General features: G+C 36.4%; 1 protein-coding gene across 1 annotated transcript in view; it reads right to left on the reverse strand.

Moving 5' to 3' along the window:
• Tsc1 (tuberous sclerosis 1 protein hamartin) overlaps positions 1-21330 on the reverse strand; it is a 315684-nt gene that overhangs the window by 166865 nt on the left and 127489 nt on the right. Inside the window, exon 7 of the mRNA XM_090401542.1 lies at positions 13608-13681. Within this exon, the coding sequence (XP_090257668.1) occupies positions 13608-13681 (74 nt within the window). The remainder of the gene's footprint in view (positions 1-13607; positions 13682-21330) is intronic.

The following is a 21330-nucleotide window of genomic DNA, read 5'->3' on the forward strand; positions in this document are numbered from 1 at the left end:
GAACCAAATCAATGAAGATATAGAAGAATGGTGTTGGATTCTGAATGAACAGAACTGGAATTTATTAATACGTCATTTAGAATCTAACATAATCTACCATTCCCTGAGCAAAATTTGTTTTTTTTTAAACTAATAGTCTCATGATCGTAATATGCTATTTAGGTAATTTCTTTCAAGTTATGTTAATTAATATTTATTTATTTATATATTTTTGGAATAAATTACAGTTATGAAAAGCTGTGTATCAAAATATCATTTATTTTGTGAATTTAATTCCTTTACTATAATGTTAAAAACTGTAATCTGTGCAATTTTAATGTATCCAGGAAATTCCTTAAGATAACACTTGATTGGTTGTTGTGAGAAATTATGCAAATTTCTCCTAGCATGTGCCTCAGCGTGAGTTGTTGTATACTATGCACAAGGCCAGCTCGATATGAGCTAAACCGGTTAGAACGATTTTGGCGGGAAAAGAGACGAGGGCTTGACTAGTAAGACAGAAGAAATAAGAGCCAGGGACACAATGAGAAAGGGAGAAGGAATATAGAGAAGCAGAAAAGCAGGAAGTAAGAAGGAAGGTGGTGGCTGATTGACATGGCGTGAACGGAATAGGAAGTACTGGGAATCGCTTTGTACTTTGACTTACCTTTTTCGGAGTTCTAATTCTATTATAATTTCCTATCGCCTTGCAGTGGAATAATGCAGGACAAGGGATAATAAGAATAAGAAAAGAAAGAAATTGGAAGTTAAGTTGAACCAGTGCAAAAGGATATATTCTCCCGAGTCTATTAATCAGTTACGGAAATAGAAGATTCCTTTAAGTTTGTGTAGTCTCAAAGTGAAAGTCAACAAGAATTTAGGTGTGTTCATAAGATTCTCGATGTGAAGAAGCTATATTGCTTATGCCGGTAAGATTATCTTTTCTATGCCTAGTGTGAGTAGCGAATTATTTCCGGCGAACATAATTTAATCCTTATTGCTGTATTTAACCATTCAAGATCGAAGGTGTGATGTAGTGAGACATTTCCCTCTTGATGTGCCAAATATTGTACCATTTATTTGGCACATTTATTTGGATTAATGGTTCAAGACTGAAAGTGTGATATAGAAAAGCCTGTTGTAAGAAAACTTAATGTAATATTGGAAAATGAAATTTCTGCGAACTATTCTGCTAGGTTGATAGAACTTTGAAATCTTCAAATGAATGTCTGATGGTTTATATTTTATAACTGTTCTGAATAGTTAAACTGAGTTGATATTTAAACTATATTGAATAATAACTTTGATCAGAGTGATGTTGTGATAGGAATCCTTGATAATAATAAGAATAGAATCTGTATGCATAAGTTCTAATCGTAATTATTATAGTCTGAGTAGGCTGCTAGTATCTCAATGAAAACTTAATTATTGTTTAACTGTATTTTCCCTACTAGAAATCTTTGCTTTGGTGTAAATTTATGTGACACTGCATTAAATGTTTTTATTTAACTTCAATCTAGTGTTTGCCTGATTTCTTTCACAGCACCGCTCATTATAATATTTCGAATCTTAGCGGGAACCTTATATAATAAAGAGAACCCCGGCCTGAAATTAAGTTAGTAATAATATAGATTGGTTGATGGTTGATTCCTCAATGTTGCTCATGCAAATCTGAACACAGAGTGGCACAGTATAAAAAAAAGTTTCTTTATGTTTGGATGAAGAGTCAACCAACAGCTAGTAAACACAAAGGAGAAGGAGTTTCGATCCAACAATGGAAAACTTTAATAAAGATCATCCATAAAGCAGTCTCTGAAATATTTGGAAAGAAAAATAAAATATTAAAAAGGAAAACATTATAAATCTGGAATGCAGATATAGAAAATACAATAAAAGAAAAACAAATAGCATACAAATTACTCCTTCAAAAACATACAAAGGAAACAAAAGAAACATACAAAGGAAACAAAAGAAACATACAAAAAAACAAAAGAAATATAGCTAAAACTATAACACAGAAAGCTCACCAAGATAATTGGAATGGATTTATTAATAAAATGGAAGAAAAGACAGAGCTTAGAAAATATTACGGAAACTAAATAAAGAAGAAAGAGATAGAGCATAAATCAACATAATACAAGAGAAATAATAGATAGAACATTATAAGAATTTATGGTATGACCCAAATTTAATGACAGAAAATAATAATGAAGAAATCAGTACTGATAGGAACCAATAAAATTGGAAGAACTAAAAGAAGCAATAAACGTATAAAAAATTGAAAATCAAACAGATTAGATAACATAAATACAGAGCTTTGAAAATATGGCAGAGAATATTTACATCACAGATTCTTAAAATGAATAAATAACTATTGGAGGAAATATGAGGTTCCATCAGATTGGTTAAAAGCTAAGGTTATATCTATATTTAAGAAAGGAGACAGAGAAGATCGTGGAAATTACAGAGGAATAAGTTTATTAAATACAAAATTTCACATTTCTGGCTTTTGACAACTTTTCTTATCTCAAGTACTGATATGTATCCTGAATGCATTCCTCTTGAATGTTTTCTACTACTGCTCCATTGTCTTGTTTCATTTAACAGATTTTCCAAGTAATTATCTCAGTTATTCAGAATATCTTTAGTTTCAAAGAGTTGCCTGGTGTTGTACTACCTTACCCCAGTCCTGAAGATACTTTCAGGCGCAAACTTTGTTTGCTCACACTTGGATAAAGGATTAAACTAAATTTATTATAGTCTAACCAAGTGAAAACTAAACTTTCAACATCTTTCTCTAAATCCAGAGTAATTTAATAAAAAGGTGGCACACCATTTGGCAACTCCTATAGGTAGAGATGACCTTGCTAATGCTTCTGCTATCTCCAGCTATACATCTTGAATCCAATACCCTTGGAGGGTAATGGATGGCAATGCTTGTAGCCAATGAAGTTCTAACTGAGGCTCGGCTATTGCTGTTACCCTCCTGCCATGATCAGAGCTTTAATAGCTCAGTAACCTTAATCCCTACACTGCCCTATACAGATAACGGGGAAGATGAAAAGCATTCTTGCTTCTCCCTTTTAAGCCAGTCCTTATAAGGATAAGGACTTGGTATCTCCACTTGGACCTGGCTCCCACTGAAGAGACCTCAATAAAGGTCGAAACTAGTCTGGGTAGTGGCCCTTCCCTTAATGCATAACATTATACATATCCAGAAGGAGATGTGTTTTGCATTATGGGAGATACTGAGATAGGAGTGTTGGTAGCTTGCTCCACCTTTGCAAGGAGTTGCCCGGTGTTGTACCACTTTACCCCAGTCCTGAAGATACTTTCAGGTGCAAACTTTGTTTGCTCACACTTGGATAAAGGATTAAACTAAATTTATTATAGTCTAACCAGGTGAAAAATAAACTTTCAACATCTTTCTCTAAATCCAGAGTAATTTAATAAAAAGATGGCACACTGTTTGGCAACTCCTATATATAAAGGGTAGACAAAACCTATCCTTCGCAAAGTTATGCTGCTCCCCATAAAGCATCACAATCCTCTCAATACCTGAAATCTGTCTTTAATTTTCCAATATAGTAACCACTACTCCAGAGTTATTGATTTGATCAGTTTATGATATAATCTGATACCTCTGTCTGTTAGTCTTCCTTAATGCAATGGAACTATTTTGCATAATTTCCACTCCTTTAGGACTTTGACTTAAACAGTCTGATTAGAGGAACTGATTCTTTTGCAACTTATTGTAATACTCAGGCCAATATCCCATCCAATCTCATGGCAGTATCAACATTGAGATTTTGTAATATCCTAAGCACCATTAATACATCTATTCATAATATTAGTAACTGTCACATCTGTGACTATAAAATCTCCATCTAGATGCATGTGACAAAAGAACTTTGGGATTTTTTTGGGACTGCTTAGCTGATTTCCTCTCACAATATTATTTTGTTCTCCTCACCAGGCTGGCCACCTCTTCTTGCTTGTGTATTGCACTGGTCATGAGTTTGCATATTATTTCTCATTTTATATTTCCTCAACAGCTTATTTTTTTTCCCTGGCTTCTACCTAATGGTTTACTCATCCATTTAATTTCAAGTTGATTTATCCTTGTGACCCTGATATGTCTGATACTACTTTCTTCACATATCCCTCAATTTATTAAAAACTCATAGTCACAAGAATATACTAATTTTATTACTGCAAAGTTTTCAACCAGAAACTAACTGGTCATCGTCAATGCATCAGCATAATCACAAGGTGAAGATAGAACAAAGAACGTTAATCCTAGTAATCGTATTGCGATTATGCTGATGCAGTGACGAAAACCATTTAATATCTGGACAAAAATTTTTCTGTAATAAAATCATTATATTCTTGTGACTATGTGTGTCTAATAAATCTTATTATGTAACAAGTGCCATTAAAAATTCATCTACATATCCTTTAATTATTTCTCATGCACTGCCAACACCTCACCTTGCAACTTTTTTTTGCCAAGATAGTGCTCTGAACTGTTGCCTAAATTTATTTCAATCACTGACTCCATCTCCAATACATCTCTTCTTAACTGAAAATTCCACATCTTTAGCCATATTTCAATTCAAGACTGCATAGTTACTCTCCCCAACTGGAGGGAAAGTGGTTACCATAATTTATGGATAAATCTTCTGATGTAGTACACTCAAACCCTGAGTCCTGCCTATCATTTTTCATGTGATTATTTCTTATTACCTACATAAATCCCATTTTAATCTCTCTTTATGCTTTTTCTTCCTTCCAATCGATGTCCCCATAATTAGAGTTCTCTATAATAATTATTTGCCTTTGCTCATCGAACTAATGGGCTGCACTTTTTTTTTACATTCTCCATTGCATCCTCCTGCAGCTGCAGTAACTATATATTTTGCCCTGATGGTCTCTATCCCATCACAGACAGCCTCAAATATACTTACTGCCAAATTATTATCTTTCTGCAGATCTACCTCTTGTTGGCTACAACCTAACCTAACCTAACCAACTAGGCCTTGGTTAACCAAGGACCTAGGCAGACAACAGATTAATCTGGAATAAAACTGTAGACAAAATGTTAGTAATGATATAACTTTTTCATGTACTATCATAATAACCTATACATCCCCTGACAGTATATATATCAGGAATTTGATGATAATGAATGAACATTTAATATAGTAAAATTTCTAAATATTCAGTTATAATGTAGAAAGTTTTCCCACTTGGTTATAAAAATATTATTATTTAATCCCACATGTGGGATTAAATATCACCTTAATTTAAATAATTTTAACCTCGCTGAAGTGAAGCCTTTTGGCTCTTTATTCCATTAATTTATTTTTTCCATTCTTTATTCCATTAATTTATCTGTGCACCTTTCTGACAACTCGTACTGTAAAGTATTAAATATCACTATAATCTTGGTATTATTTGGTCTGCCTACTCACTGATGAGACCTCAATAAAGATTGAAACCGGTCTGGGTAGTGACCTATCTCCTTTAATGTAAAACAACATACATCTCCTAGGGGATGAGTTTTACATTAGGGCAAATACTAAGAATAGCAATCCTAGCTTTATCCACCTTTACAACGAGTTGCCTGGTATTGTACCACCCAGGTATTTGCTCACGCTTGGACTTGCCGAACTTTTATAGTTTGTTATATTCGGCATAAAACTCTTTGATTTCTATCTTATAGTTTTCTTATTCAGCTTTGAAATTATGTGGGATTAAATATTCCCTTAATTTAAATATTATTATTATTAAGAGAAACCTCCAGGGAGTCAGGGACTCATTGAGAGAGGCCACATACTATATGCACCAGCTGTCATAATTGTTCTTAAATTCATTCATACTGTTTGCACACACAACATGATGATCTATTCCAATCACACACCACTCTATGAGAAAAATCTAGATCTCACCCTCTTCTTGGAAGCATTCATTCTCAGCTTTGAAGGATGCACTCTCATCCTTTCTCCATCCTCCATAAAATGAAAAATTCCATTAACTAAAATCCTCTATGACCTTTTCAGAAGTTTGAAGTCTCAATAATATTCTTCTATGGAAGAATCAGTATTCCACAATACCGATATCATTTTTAACACTCTCCTTTGTAATCTCTCACACTATATCAGAATCAACAGAAACCAGGAGACCAGACCTGTGCACAATAGTCGAGGTCTCTTGATAAGACTCTTGATAAGGTCTCTTGATAAGATCTCACAAAAGTGAGGTCTTATCAAGGCCTTGTAAAGAAGCAAAATGACATTTTTATCTTTACATGTCCAAGTTCATTTCAGCATTGCAATGAACTTCAACTTCCTTTACATTTACTGACACTGAACTGACATCCATTGTTCTTTCTTCATTCTTATACTAGACAAGAAATTATATTCTAGTCCTGTATTGTATCCAATTACAATGGTTTTAATTTATTTACTTCATACTAATTTGTAAACACTTGAGTAAGTACATGGGTGGCACATGCTTTATGGCACAGGGACAGCAAAATCCATAACTGTGGAATTAGAGCAAGATACAAGGAATTCAAAACAGGGGGTGCATTTCCCTTATGAGAAAAAGAATTGTTTTTCACCCAGTTGAGTATCTATTACCACTGAGAAATATACTGTAAGATATCAATGCCAGCATGTACTAAAAAAAAACTAAGATTCACTTGCTATATTTTTTAAGCAAAAATCTGAAATGATTCCAAAATAATGTCCAGAAAACCGATTGTAAAACATATCATAGTTTTCTATTTTAAATGAGGAGAGGAAATAACAACATATTTAATAATAAAACAAAAATAACTAAAATAGGTAGGTGAGTAGTTATTTACCAAGAAATAACATGCATTGTCATATTCTACAGAGAGAGAGAGAGAGAACAGCTGTGTGCTGAAAGAACACAGCTAGAAATTAATTATTATTATTATTCAGGCTTCAATGGAGTCAAGAGACTCATCATGGGCTACTCCTTGAGCTCATTGACTGTTCTTGCTCTCACCACTCTCTCAGGCAGCCACCCTCCATGCAAAGAAACCATTCCACATCCTCTTGCTCACAGCTTCCTTTCATAACTTCCAGGGATGGCCTCTTGTCATTGCTCCTTCCCGCTGTTCCACCAAGCGAAAGAACTCCCCAACGTCCACCCTGTAACTGCCTCTCAACAGCTTAAAAGTCTCGATCATATCACCTATCTTTCTTCTATCCACCAAACTCTGCAGTCCACATTCCCTTAGCCGATCCTCATAACTAATATTGTACAGTCCTGAAACCATCTTTGTTATCCGCCTCTGTACCCTTTCCACAGTTCATTTATCCCCTTCAAATCCTGGGGACCAAATTTGAGAACAATAATCCAAGTGTGGTCTGATCAGGGTCTTATACAATGGAATGATAACTGTTTTATCTCTAGAGGTCAGCATCCTTCTCGCTGACCTCTAGAGAATTGCAGCAATTCTCTGCATTACCTTCACCACAATTCTGGGTTACCTTCAATATGTTGAATTGGATTTAAACGGTATTGATGTGAACACAGATTGATAAGAAAATAACTATTCATTAACTTAAAAGCTAATATTTCGCTGGTATTATATCCAGCATAAACATTTGGCTAAACATTTAGCCAAACTACTGGCCACTTGCACAAACAATTCTCCCTCTTTTGTTAAAACTTCTGCTCACCTAAAAAGTATTTTAGAAAACTACACCTTAAATAGTTCAGACCTAATGGTGAGTTTTGATATCACCTCATTATTCACTAATGTACAATTGACTGAAACAGTTAACTTACTAAATTCACAATTTCCCCATGATATATTTCAGCTATTTAAATTCACAGTACAGGCAGGTTATTTTACATGGAAAGGGAAAATATACAAACAATTAGATGAGACAGCTATGGGATCCCCCCCCCCCTTTCTCCTCCCTTAGCCAACTTCTACGAAGAACATCTGGAAAAGCTAGCTATCAACACAGCCATTCTCAAACCTAATCTCTGGCTATGCTATATTGATGATGTGTTTGCTATTTGGCCACATGGCCCAGACACATTGAATACATTTTTAGTGCATCTAAATAGCCAGCACCCTAAAATCCACTTTACAATGGAACTAGAAACTAATGACTGCCTGCCCTTCCTGGACACACACGTCTTCCAGAAGGTTCCTTATCATTTTCGGTTTATAGAAAACCCACACATACAGGAAGATATTTACCATCACACTTCTCAACAATATGGTATCTTAAAAACACTAACCCATAAAGCTAGATCAATCTGTTCCAATAACATTGTTCTCACTGCTGAACTTTCTCACCTGCGTCACACCTTCCTAACCAATGGCTATAATCCCTATAAGATAGATAAAATACTAAATGCTACTCAGGAATCCCCCCCCCCCACTATCTACCACAGAAGAGTACAACAAAACTATCACCATCCCATACATTAAAGGCACATCTCAATAGATATCTAGGGTGCTTAACAAACACCAACTGCACACCATATTTAAACCTTATGTGAAATTGGCAACTCTCATCCATTCACCTAAGGACAGAGTCACTCCTTTATCACATCCAGGAGTACTATGAAGTGCCCTGTACATGTCATCGAGCCTACTATGGACATCTGCCTCAGCGAACACAAAAAATATATCCAACACTTTCTCTATGGCAAGTCAGGTCTGGCAGACCATGCTTTGGATACCCTGGCACACAGGATCAATTGGAAAAAAACAAAAGTACTGCACAGAAGCTTCTACAAGTAAGAGAGGTTGTTCCTGGAATCAACAGAAGCCTTAAAACATACTCCAAACCATAACAAGTATGGCTGTATAAATCTACCAATGATTTGGGAAACAGTCACCCTAAGACCAAATTAATATTAATTTATTATTTTCACAAATTTGGACTACTGTTTTTTTTTTAACTTAGTGGCACCTTATTAGGACTTTAGTCTTGTGTTGCACGCTGCAATTACTTATACTAGCCCCACTGTTACACCGGATTGTGGCTGTCTCACATTTGTAACAAACTTTGTTTGTGTGCTCTGAAGATTTCACTGGTATTATATCCAGTGACTGGATATAATACCAGCAAAATATTAGCTTCTAAGTTAATAAATAGTTATTTTCTTATCAATCGGTTTTCGTATCAATACCGTTTAAATCCAATTCAACATGTGTGATGAACACATAAGCCTATCCACCTTTGCAATATGCTCCCTGAATTTCAGTTTTCTATCAATCAACCCCCAGATCTCGTCTCCCCTACTTCCTCCAATCGAGTATGCAGCCTCCCATCAATGGATCCTAAACTTTAAGACCTTACATTTTGCTGCATTAAACTGACCCCCCCCCCGATTCATTTGCCCATCTGTCTAGTTTGCAGGGCTGCCACATCTGCACTATTACTGATAAACCTTCCCAGCTTCACATCATCTGCAAACAACTGAATATCCATCAGCAATCCATTGACAATGTCATTGATATAAAGGTTAAACAATATAGGTCCCAGTACAGAGCCCTGTGGGACCCCACTTGTAACCTTCTGTCTCCTTCAAACTGCCCCACCATACACAACTCTCTGACACCTATCGGACAGCCAATCCTGAATCTAGTTAACCATTCTGGCATCCAAACCCATGTGCTGCAACTTAAATATCAGCTTATCATGTGGCACCCTGTCAAATGCCTATGCAAAATCCAAATCCAAAATGGCAGTATATACCTTTCCCTCATCAACTGCTCTTATCACTTTATTATAAAAGGCAATCACATATTACTAAAGCAAGAGTACCACTTAAATTAAGTGAGTATCTATTGCCAGTTATGTTTAAAATCTAAAAATATGATGTGAACAAGAAAAAAAAAAGTCACAGTAAAGCCATATTAGAAGTGAAAAAGCTAGCATTGCTGAAATAATTTTTAATTTTAGTCAACATGCTAAAACTCTAAAATGGAAAAAAATATATGTTAAAATTTTGAAAACCATGAAAGCATCTGGGAGAAAACTAATTAAACACAGGCAGGGCCATGCCAACCCGAGGGTGCAAAGGGTGTACCGCACCCAGGCGGCAACATTGAAAAATTTGAAAAAATGTTAAAAATAACTATACGAAACTATGTATTCTGTGTTTTTAATAAAAAAGACGTAACTTTTGGTTTGCATAAATTGTTATTTTATTTATTGTAGTAAATGCTACATGCAATTTCTTTTAGTTATTTTTTTTAAGGGGGGCAGATAAAAGTTTGCACCCAGGCGGCAAATACCCTCGGCTCCCCTGAACACAGACTTGAATGTAAAAAAAAAAAAGTGTGAAAATACTCTCAAGGACTTGAGGTTCTCAGAATGTTAAATGAATAAAAATGCAAAAACAACTCCAAAATATTTGATGGGAACAAGTAAACCAAATTGGTGAACTTAATACTAGTCACTGCAGATATCAGTCCAAAGTTTTATAAGGGATTAGCTGGGAGTAGCACTGATAAAGGCTTCCTCCCTGCCAGGGAGTGTCCTAGAAATAAAGGTAACAAATTATCATTGCAGTAGTTTTTAACATTAATATGTACAGTGAATAGCAAGGGTTAGATAATGCTGGACAACAAAATTTTACAAGTCATGCCCGCCAGATTCATTAATCATTGATTATAGATTTCAAGGTTATACAAATATAACAATGAAAATGCAAAATTGGCTATGGTTTGTGAGAGATCCACAGCAGTTTCTTATATAACAGAGTAATATGTATAAGTAACATGTAATATGAGCAAGTATTTTTAAGAACATATTGCAGCCAAGTTCATGATACAGAAACAACACGTTCTCAATCAGTTCCTTGTAGTTTTTTGCCCTGACATTTCCGAGGAAGTTAGCTGACACCAGATGAGAAAAGTTCCAACCTTTTTTCTCATCACTCTGTAGCAGGATGTCAAACATCTGGTCAATGAAGAGCTCTTGAATTGAAGGATGATCCACAAAAACTCCCTCTTTAATTTTCACTTCATTGAGTTGAGGGAATCAGCCAGGTAGTTGAAAGCAGATCCAGCATGGTCCATAGCTTTTACAAAATTTTTTTTTTTTTTTTTTAACCAGGCTGAGTTTTAATGTGTAGGGATGATAGCAGAATTTTGTGCATTTCTGCCAGTGCTTGGTGTTGCACATCCTTCTCTCCGACCTTCAGAGATTTCCTCGCAGGCCAGTCACTCTTTACACAGTGCAAAGTTCTTGCTTGGCTGTCCCATTCACACAAAAAACAGCAGCACTTCATATATCCCAGCTGCAGACCCATCAACACAGACACTACCTTCAAGTCACCACAGAGATGCCAGCCATACTTGCAGTATCGAAGACAGTCCAAGAGCTGTTTTAGGTTGTCATAGGTTTCTTTCACATAAACAACGTGTCCAACTGGAACAGATGGAAGCTGGTTTTCGTTATGCAGCAACTCTTGGGACTCAATTTCGATGAGTCCCAAGGCATTGTTGTGTCATTCTTGCGGATCATGTTTGATTTCAAGGGCATTCATTAGGCGATCTACATCGTAGCAGAACACAAGGTCATCTTCCTTTTGGAAGTAAAGCACAAACTGTTCATGTCAGGTGCAAAATAACGTCACTTGGTGATTTTCCTTGAGAAGATTCCATTGTAGAAGTCTTGTTCCAAGTAACTCCCTCTGGCCTTGGAGAGCTCCAGATCGCAAACAAGATCGTTCAGTTCTTCTTGTGTGAGAATGTATGAAGCAGATGATGCACTGTGGCTGACATATGGATCATCATTAGACGGTATATTCAGAAGATGGTATATTCAGGTAAGCTATTGTCCACTTCTTTTTCCTCATGATATCTCCCGAAACAGGTGGTACCATGAAGAAGTAGTAGTAGTAGTCATTTGTATGATTGCTTCGCTCCCTCCAAACCATAGGAAGAGCAAACAACATTGACAATTTACTGCCTTTCAGCCACTTCGGAAGATTTCTAGTATACGTTACTGCAGCATATGTGTGGGGCCCAGACCGTGTCCTGGGCCCCGATCTTACATCTGAAATAAAGCTAATACATCTTTTTCACTAAAAAAGTGATGGCCTTTTTCTGGCTTGCAAACGTCACTTCCCCACAAATGTAACAAAAGTTATTTGCACTATTAACACAAGTACAAGGCATTACTACTACTGCTGGATTTACACTGCAAGGATCGCTTGTGTAGTACTTATGATGCAGGAGTGAATGGGAGTGTAGCCCAGGAAGTCACACAAACACTTGCTCACCCTATGGTACTTCATTTTATACTAATGATTGCATCATCTTATGACAGTGATGTCATGACTCAACTGCATTGATGCAAGAGCTCCTGGGGATGTTGCGTATGATTGGCTGATGCAATATGTTGCAATTAAGAGATTGAAATACAGCACTGCCAAATGATACCTATGTAAGCAATGTGGCCTGAGTCTCTCCTAAACAAGAGCCAATCAACAGATTTTATTGTTATTTTTGTGTTCAGCACATTGAAATTAGTAAAGAATCACTATTTTTATTTCAGAGGAAAATAATGTGTGGTCCAGTATAATCTAACATCCTCTTGGAAAACTAAATAAAGATGCTGTTTGAAACCAACACTCATTGGGGGAAAAATCATCTACCACCTAAAGGTATTCATAAATGTTTATATAAAAGTGAGATTTAAAGTCTGTTGGTTGGAAAGGGAAAACACTTCATTCTGCCAACCAGGCTAACAGCAGCTAGCCTTTTAATAATCCAAAAATTTAGAATAGAAACAGTTGCAAATAACATAGATATAAAATAATTGAAATGGGAAACAAGTTGGTTGGTTGATTGATTATATGAAATGGGGAAGGATAGAAAACAGTTCACATCTGAAAGCTGTTCAACTGTGATGTATTTTGAAACACTTGTACATGCTCTTCTTTTCAATGCAATAATCATTTTTATCCTGCTCAATCCTAGATGATATGATGATTACAGTGCTTTGTATTTCAAATCTCCTATAAATGCTTATATCCCAAAACAATTTCAAAATATCACCTTCAACAATAACAATAAAAGATTTCTGTTATGCTAGTAATTAATTTCCCACTCTTTTGCTTTCAGTAATACTAAGGCTTAGAACTATATTAAAAAAAAAAAAGTTTCATCATCTAACTGAAACAACGTTAAGGCTTATATATGAAATTTATACTCGGTATTTATAATATTCCAAAAAACATAATGAATATACAATACAATACAATAAGTACCAAAAAAAAAATGTATACTTGTGGAAAATCTGCAATGTCTGCCCTCTCTCTCTCTCTTTTTTTTTAAGTGATATTATTTTCCCCAAAAAATATAACTTATTTACTTGCTAGCTCCTGCTTTAAGACTTTTTTTTTTTTTTTTAAAAAAAAAGAGTTGAAAATTTAATATGAGGAACTTTCCTTCCTATCTATAATATAACTTGAGAATAAAATGAGAATTTTATCTATAAAGCAAGCATGCATTCTTAGCCATTACAAAAGAAAGATATTAACACTTATATCAAAAAAATTCTCATTTTTCTCACAGTAAGATAAAGGTTGAAATGTATGAAATAACTTACCGTTTAGGACTTAACTCTCCTTCCTTTGTTGAAGTAACTAAAAGTGGATGAAGTTTGACTCTTTCCAACATAGGCTGAAATCGAAAAACAATTATACAGTTATTTAATTGTCAATTGAAGTGTAGAATTTACAAGTAAGACAGGGTACATGTGGAATTATCGGGCTGGTAAGTATGACAAGCTTAGGAGTTTGATTAGTTCAGTGCCATGGCATGTAAAACTGCAAGGGCTGGATGTTGATAGTGCATGGGAGGTGGTTAAGAAGTGTTTGCACGAGGCAATGGTTGACTGTATACCAAGAGTCTGAATAATAAATCAAGTAGGGGTTAAATGGATGAATAACACTATTAAGCTTGAGCTGCAAAAAAAGAAACAATTGTGGAGGGAATTTAAGGAGAAAGGTGACCAGCAGGCACAGGAACAGTATAAAGCTCAGGCCAGGATGGTAACAAGGGTGGTAAGAAAAGCAAAAGCAGATTACGAAAGAAAATTGGCCATGCAGGCTAAAGAGAATCCCAAACAGTTTTTTCAATATGTTGCAAGTAAAAGAAAAAATGTTCATGGCAGAATGATCTTAAAAAATGCTGAGGGTAGGGAGGTAACTGAATCAGTCGATATAGTGGAATTACTCAGTGAGCACTTTGCAAGAGTATATCATCCAGGTGGTGACATTGCAGGAATGGAAGAACCAGCTTATACTGGAATTGTGATGAATGAAGTAGAGGTAACTAGTCTATTACAGAACCTCAATGTCAATACATCTGTGAAATTGGATGGTATACCAGCTTGTGTCGTATGTGAAGTGGCTAAAGAATTGTCAGTGCCCTTGACCATTTTGTTTAATTTGAGTCTCGGTTCTGGGTTAGTCCCGAGGTGGGGTGGAAAGAGAGGAAAATAGTTCCACTGCATAAAGGAGGTTCCAAGACTGCTGTTGTAAATTACCGACCAATCAGCATATCAGGAATTGTTGTCAAGGTCTTGGAGAAAATAGTCAAGAGAAAAATACAGGATTGGATAAATGAAAATGGGATACTGTATGGGGGGGGGGGGGACAGCATGGTTTTGTGAAGGGTAGATCATGCCGCAGTAACTTGCTCACATTTTATAATACAGTGACGGCTGAACTGGATAAGGGTAATGGTTTTACAGTGATTCTAATGGACTTTGCTAAGGCCTTTGACAGGATACCACATGGAATTCTAATCAGTAAACTGCAGCATATGGGAAAGGATATAGGGTTGGTGAGATGGATAGGAGGGTGGTTGATGGAGAGATATCAGAGAGTGATTTATTCAAGAGTAGAGTCCAAAAGACGGCTTGGACTAGTGGTGCGCCGCAGGGTTCTGTTCTTGGACCACTACTTTTCAATTTGTTCATTAATGATATAGGAAAGGATCTGAGAGGAAGTGTTCACTTGTTTGCAGATGATGCAAAGTTGGTTAGAGCAATAGTGAGTGCACAGGATGTCAAAATTTTGCAAGATGATTTGGATAGTTTGGAGGACTGGGCAAAGAAAAATGAATGTCGATTTAATGTGACAAAGCGTAAGGTTATGCATTTTGGAGTGAAAAGATTAGCAACAGTATATCTCATTGGTGGAACTGTACTCCAGGAGATTGATGAGGCCAGGGATTTGGGAGGAGTACTGGTGGATAGGGAGTTGAAATTTAGGGGGCATATCGCAAAAGTGGCTAAATCAGCTCATCAAATCACTTGGTTGCTGATAAATACTTTAACAAGCAGAGACAAACAAGTTATTGTTCCTCTGTATCGAGCCTTGATAAGACTCCATCTAGACTACTATGCGCAGATATGGGTGCCAGGGTTTCTTCTAGATGGGGAGGAGGTGGAGAGGATCCAGAGATGAGTGACCAAGATGATGACAGGTCTATGGAATGAACCTTATGAGAACAGGTTGAAGATTTGTGGGTTGCAAAAATTGGTTCATAGGCAGAAAAGGGGTGATATGATTGAGACATTCAAATTACTGAAGGATATCTATAAGATTAATTCAGAAGATATTTTTGAGAATAGGACTGGTGGTGGGAGGACTAGGGGCCATACATGGAAGCTGGGCAAAAATGTGGTTAGCAAGGGTGTTAGAGATAGGTTTTTTACTTGGAGTGGTGAATGAGTGGAATAAGCTGCCAGAGTCTGTTGTGGGTGCTATGACTGTGAATGAGTTCAAGGCGAGGTATGATAGATACTGTGTGAATGTCAAATAGTTGTTCTTGACATGATGTTAGGGCCTCCCTCGATGAGTCTGTCGACTCCTTGGAGTTGCCCGAAATAATAATAATATTTTTATGCACAAGAAAGCAGACTAAGCATCTGAAGCACAAGTGATAGACATATATAACAATAATGAAAAGAATGGGAATGGGGAAACAATAATGACAATTATGGAATACCTAGTCTAGCCATAAATATTGTTATGGTGAACTTGAACAGCACAAAATCTATCAGTGAAATCATTTACAGCTTTCAGCACATATAAACCACATATATAATGCAGCACTCAATGTTCCAAATCCCCTTTTGTCTTCTTTCACATATCGATGACAGCATGCACAACATCCAATGGAAATGCTGCCACTTTATGTCCAAATCCACCTTCAGGCTTGCCATGTGGGGTGTCATTTCTTGCAGGCTACTCCTTCAAGCTCCAAAAATAATTTGAAGATCATCATCAGATTCAGATCAGGACTTCTAGCTCACCAATCAGATAGTAATATGTTGTCATGCACATTCTCCTTAAACTACTGTTGTATGGTCCACTGCCTACCATGAAACAAGGTGTTGTTCAGCAGAGGCCATACCACAGGTTCAAGCAAGGATCTTGATACTTGTGGAGGTTTTGACCACCCCTTACTCACAGAAATGCAACTTGGATAACTCTAACATGTCATTCCCCACCTCACCAAACCATCATTGATGTAGTGTGATGATCTCTATGAATTCTGGGTGCTATGGCATGTACTGTGTGACCATCTGGGGCATATTACCATCATCATCACTGTCAAGTCTTTCCGTGCCTACTGGCACATAAGGCTGCATCTAAGGCAAAAAGCCAATCATTTTGGTGGTTAAACAATTCTTCAATGGTGAAAATCTTCTCATCCACGAAGAGGATATTTCTGTTGTTCTCGTACTGCCAGAGAAGTGCCTTTGATTTTATCACCCTCTGCTGTATAAATTGTGGTGTTAGGAAGAGTCAAGTAGAACGACAGGCTCTCACTGTGAGGTCATCAGTTAGTACACATGACATCGTTCTCTATGAAATGCTCATCTCGTGACATCACTTTCTGCGTTCTCATAGGACTACGGCAGATCCCTCACAAGCTGATGCAGTCTAATACAGCGTGTTCTTTGGTGTCTTCTGTATCATTATAATGGTTAACAGTCCAATACATAAACATCCTACTAATTCTGAGTGTTTTTAGTGTGTTGAAAATAACAGGTGGCTGCATTCCAACCTTGTGTGCTATTACAGCTATATGGTTCTCATACTCTCCCACTACATATTAACTCATATGGTTAGACAACTTTCTCTCTACTGATAAACATGCAAATGTACAAAAGTGCTGCACCTTGCCAGTGCTGCAGCACATGCCAGGAGTTTCCTCCTTCCACTTGAGGACAACATGGCAGGTGGAGAGGGACGTGCAAGGTAGTGCACAGCAGGTGATGGACGAAGTGCAAAAGAGATGCCTGGTACTGATTGAGGATGAAGTGTTGGCTTTGGGAGGATAGGGCTTGCCTCATGCAGCATCTCAAAACAGAACAACATAGCCAAGTGCTGCAGGACTGTAAGCTCATTGGTTGGGATTAGAGAGCACCTTATTGCACAAGGGAAAGGGGTGTTTGAGGCACCAAACTCCCCTTTCCCTTGTACATCCAGAATATCTCACAATCTTTTTTTTGATATTTATTTTCTATGTTCTTGCCAAAGTCAGACTTGTCAGATTCCAAAAATGTAATACCGCCTTGATGTTATTCAATTCTCATCAAGGCAGAATGGCTAGTCTGTTCAAAATAGGAAAGATGACATGAGTAAGGTACTTGGTAAACACCTAGTAAAGAAAGAGGTGGTAACGTATCCTTTGTTGATGGTAGGAAGGAAGATAGTTTCTGAGCTGGTTTGAAGAAAGAATATAGATTGAATTTACAAAAAACCCTTACTATCAAAAAATTCTTTATAATTTTTTGTAATTAATATTATTTCACATAATAAATATCATTTCTGGAAAATTTTCCATGCTACTCCTCTAAATTAATACTAATTTTTATTGCTATTTGGCCTATTTTTCTTAAGCAGTATCCTTTGTATAATGTCATTATTTTACATAAATTTTTATCTGTGTAACTTAAAATTATTCTTTTGAACTCTAATAGTATGATATCATATACTTGAACTGCAACCGAGTTAAGAGCAAATATATGCATGGGTTATGACTCATTATTTTGATTCAACTTTTGAATGCAGTTAACAATATCTCCCTGACAATGTCTATGTAGCATTGTATGAAATATACTAGAGTTTTTGAATAAAATATGTTTTGTTACATGTGTAAGCCGTGAAAGTTATTTTAATCTTTAGTGCACATGCTCCATTAAAGCTATTAAATGAGTATTATTATAATTATTACATAAGTCCTCCAGGGAATCAAGGAGGTCAAATATTACTCATGCTCATATCATACCTTCTCTCAGAATCCTTTCGTGATATCTGCACACAATCTCAAAAGGCAAGCCATTCCAATCATGCACTGCTATATAAGAAAAAAATCTAGCTTTCGCCCCTTTCTTGATGGTAATTACAATCAACTTACATTAATGCATCACATCGTCTCTTTGCCCTTCCCTTCCATAAAATGAAAATTCCATTTACTGGTATCATGTACGAGGGTGGTCTGAAAAGTTCTCAGCCTAACAATTAAAAAACGAATTTATAATTTCAAAATTATTTTTATTTTTCAACATAATCTCTCTTAAGACTAATACATTTATTCCAGCAATGCTCCAATGCCATTATCTTGTCCATGTAGTGGTTTTCAGTAAGATCTGCAAAATACCCCTCTACAGATGCAATCACCTCTTGATTAAAAAAAAAAAAAAAAAAAAAAAACACTGACCAGCGAGAAAGAGTTTTAGTTTTGGGAAGAGACAAGTCAGAGGGAGCCAAATCTGGGGAATAGGGTGGATGTTTCAACAATTCATAGTGCAGATCCCTTAATTTTCCCACTGCCAAAACACCTTTGTGGGCAGGTGCATTGTCCTGATGAAAGATGATTTTTTTTCTTCTGCAAACCAGGTCTTTACTCATGAATTTTTTCGCCTAGTCTGGTTAAAAGATTGGAATAATATTCCCGGTTATTGTTTTATCCTTTTCAAGATAATTAATAAACAAAATGCCTTTAGCATCCCAAAACACCAATGCCATGACCTTTCCTGCTGATGGAACCGACTTTGTCTTCTTGGGCGTTGAACAACCGGCTTCTGTCCACTGTTTTGACTACCGTTTGGATTCTGGTGTGTAATGGTGAATCCGAGTCTCATCCATAGTAATAAATTGACACACAAAATCAGTTTTATTATTGTTAAAACTCTCCAAGCACTATTCAAAGATTTTCATGAGAGTGCGTTTTTGATCTGCTGTGAGCAAGCGTGGCCCATCTTGCACAAAGGTTTTTCATTTGCAATTCTTCATGCAAAATATATCCTACATGTTCTTTTGAAATGCCTGTAGTCTCAGCAATTTCACGCACTTTGACTCGCCAGTCATCCAATACCATATCGTCACTTGATCAATGATTTCTGGTGTTACACTTTTTGGCCATCCTTCACATGGATCATCTTCAAGGCTGGTACAGCTATGTTTAAACTTGGCAGCCCATTTCTTAAGTATTGAAAACATAGGAGAAGAGTGCCCATAAACTTTTATGAACTTTGAATGAATTTGTTTTGGCATTAAACCTTCTTTTACAAAGAATTTTATAACCGCATGATACTCAATTTTATCCATTTTAAGGAACACAGACAACACTTCTGCTTCAGACAGCTGTATAAAACAAGCTACTTGATAGAATGACTTGCAATTTCACATGGATGCTTATGACAGATGTACCAACTTAGAAAAAAAAAAATCTTGCCAATAGTGTTGCCATCTAAGGTTGAAGCTGAGAACTTTTCAGACCACCTTCGTATGATCTTTCAGAAGTTTGCAGGTCTCTATCATCAAATTACCTCTCTTTCTACTGTCTGCTAGCATCAGCACTTCATAATTTTTCAATCACTTCTCATAATCTACATTCCACACTCCTGATATCATCTTTAACATTCTCTCCACTGTATCTGCATCAACTTAGAAACCAGGAGAGACCAGATGTGCAGACAATAGTCTAAATGAGGTCACATCAAAGCCTTGTAAAGAGGTAAAATGGTTTCTTTATTCTTACACGTTAGTGTTTGTTTCAGCATTGCAATTATTCTCTGAGTTGCATTTGCAGTTTTTGCTATATGATCCCTAAATTTCAACTCCTTATCTACTAAAACTCCATGATCATTCCTAAGCCTGCTCAGTTTCTTCTAGCATAATCCTGCCAATATAATATGCCATTGGATAACTCATTACACCAGAGTGCATAACTTTACATTTACTAACATCTGACAGCCATTTTCAGATGACCACAATTTCATCTCATTCAAATTATTCTGAAAGTATTATATGCCAGTTTACTTTGCCTATCTTTGCAGCATCAGCACGTCACTTGTTAAATCCTTCCCAATATCATTAATGTCACCAGTGGTGGACCAAGGACTGATCCCTGGGATATACTACTGGTCGCATTAAATTTTTTACTCATATCCCTCATGTACACCACTTTTTGATATCTTTCAGCCAGCCATCCTCTTATCTAAACTAGTAGTTTATAATCCAATCCCATATCTTCCACCCTTATGCAACAGCCTTCCATGGTGAATCCTGTCAAAAGCTTTAGCAAAATCCAAAATCATCATGGTGAATCGATTCCTGTTGTCTAATTCAACTGTCACTTTATTATAAAATGTCAGCAAGTTACTGAAACATGGCCTTCTGTCAGTAAACTCATGCTGTTTATTGCAAAGTCTAAATTTTCTATCGATCTATTTCTGTATGCAATCTCTTACCAGCTTTCTAAAATCTTCACCACCAACATTCTTTCCACTGCTGTGGAATTTTCTCTGTGCTGACACTCAAATTATACAATCAGTTCAGCTGAAGATTCTTCAAACGTCATCCATGATGATATTCCTTCAGCCCCTACTGCCAAATTTATTATCAGTTTAAGTAACAACTCCAGTACCTCCTCCTCATAGACCTGAGTTTCTTCCTCTAGTATGGTGGTAACATTCAGCTCTGTGTTAGGTAAAATAGCAAAATTTAGCAAAATAGGCAGTGATTAACTGAACTATTTCTTCAGCATTTGACACTCCCATACCATCCACACTGACAAGAGTTACTCTTTCACATTCATTTTTTCTTTACTTGGAACACAACAATAGCATTCTTTTGAATTGTCTTTACTTGCAGAGCCAGTTCCTTTTCATACTCAAACTAAGTTTTTCATAAAATGCAAGTGATATAATTCTTATCGCCAGTCTTATAATTTTCATTGGTGACATGATCCTTATGCAGACGGTGTTCCTTCCAATTCCTCTTTTTCTTAAGAATCTCTTGCTT

This window comes from Typopeltis vanoorti, chromosome 12, assembly GCF_054136105.1.
Source record: "Typopeltis vanoorti isolate ZY-2024b chromosome 12, IOZ_Tvanoo_1.0, whole genome shotgun sequence".
NCBI lineage: Eukaryota > Metazoa > Arthropoda > Arachnida > Uropygi > Thelyphonidae > Typopeltis > Typopeltis vanoorti.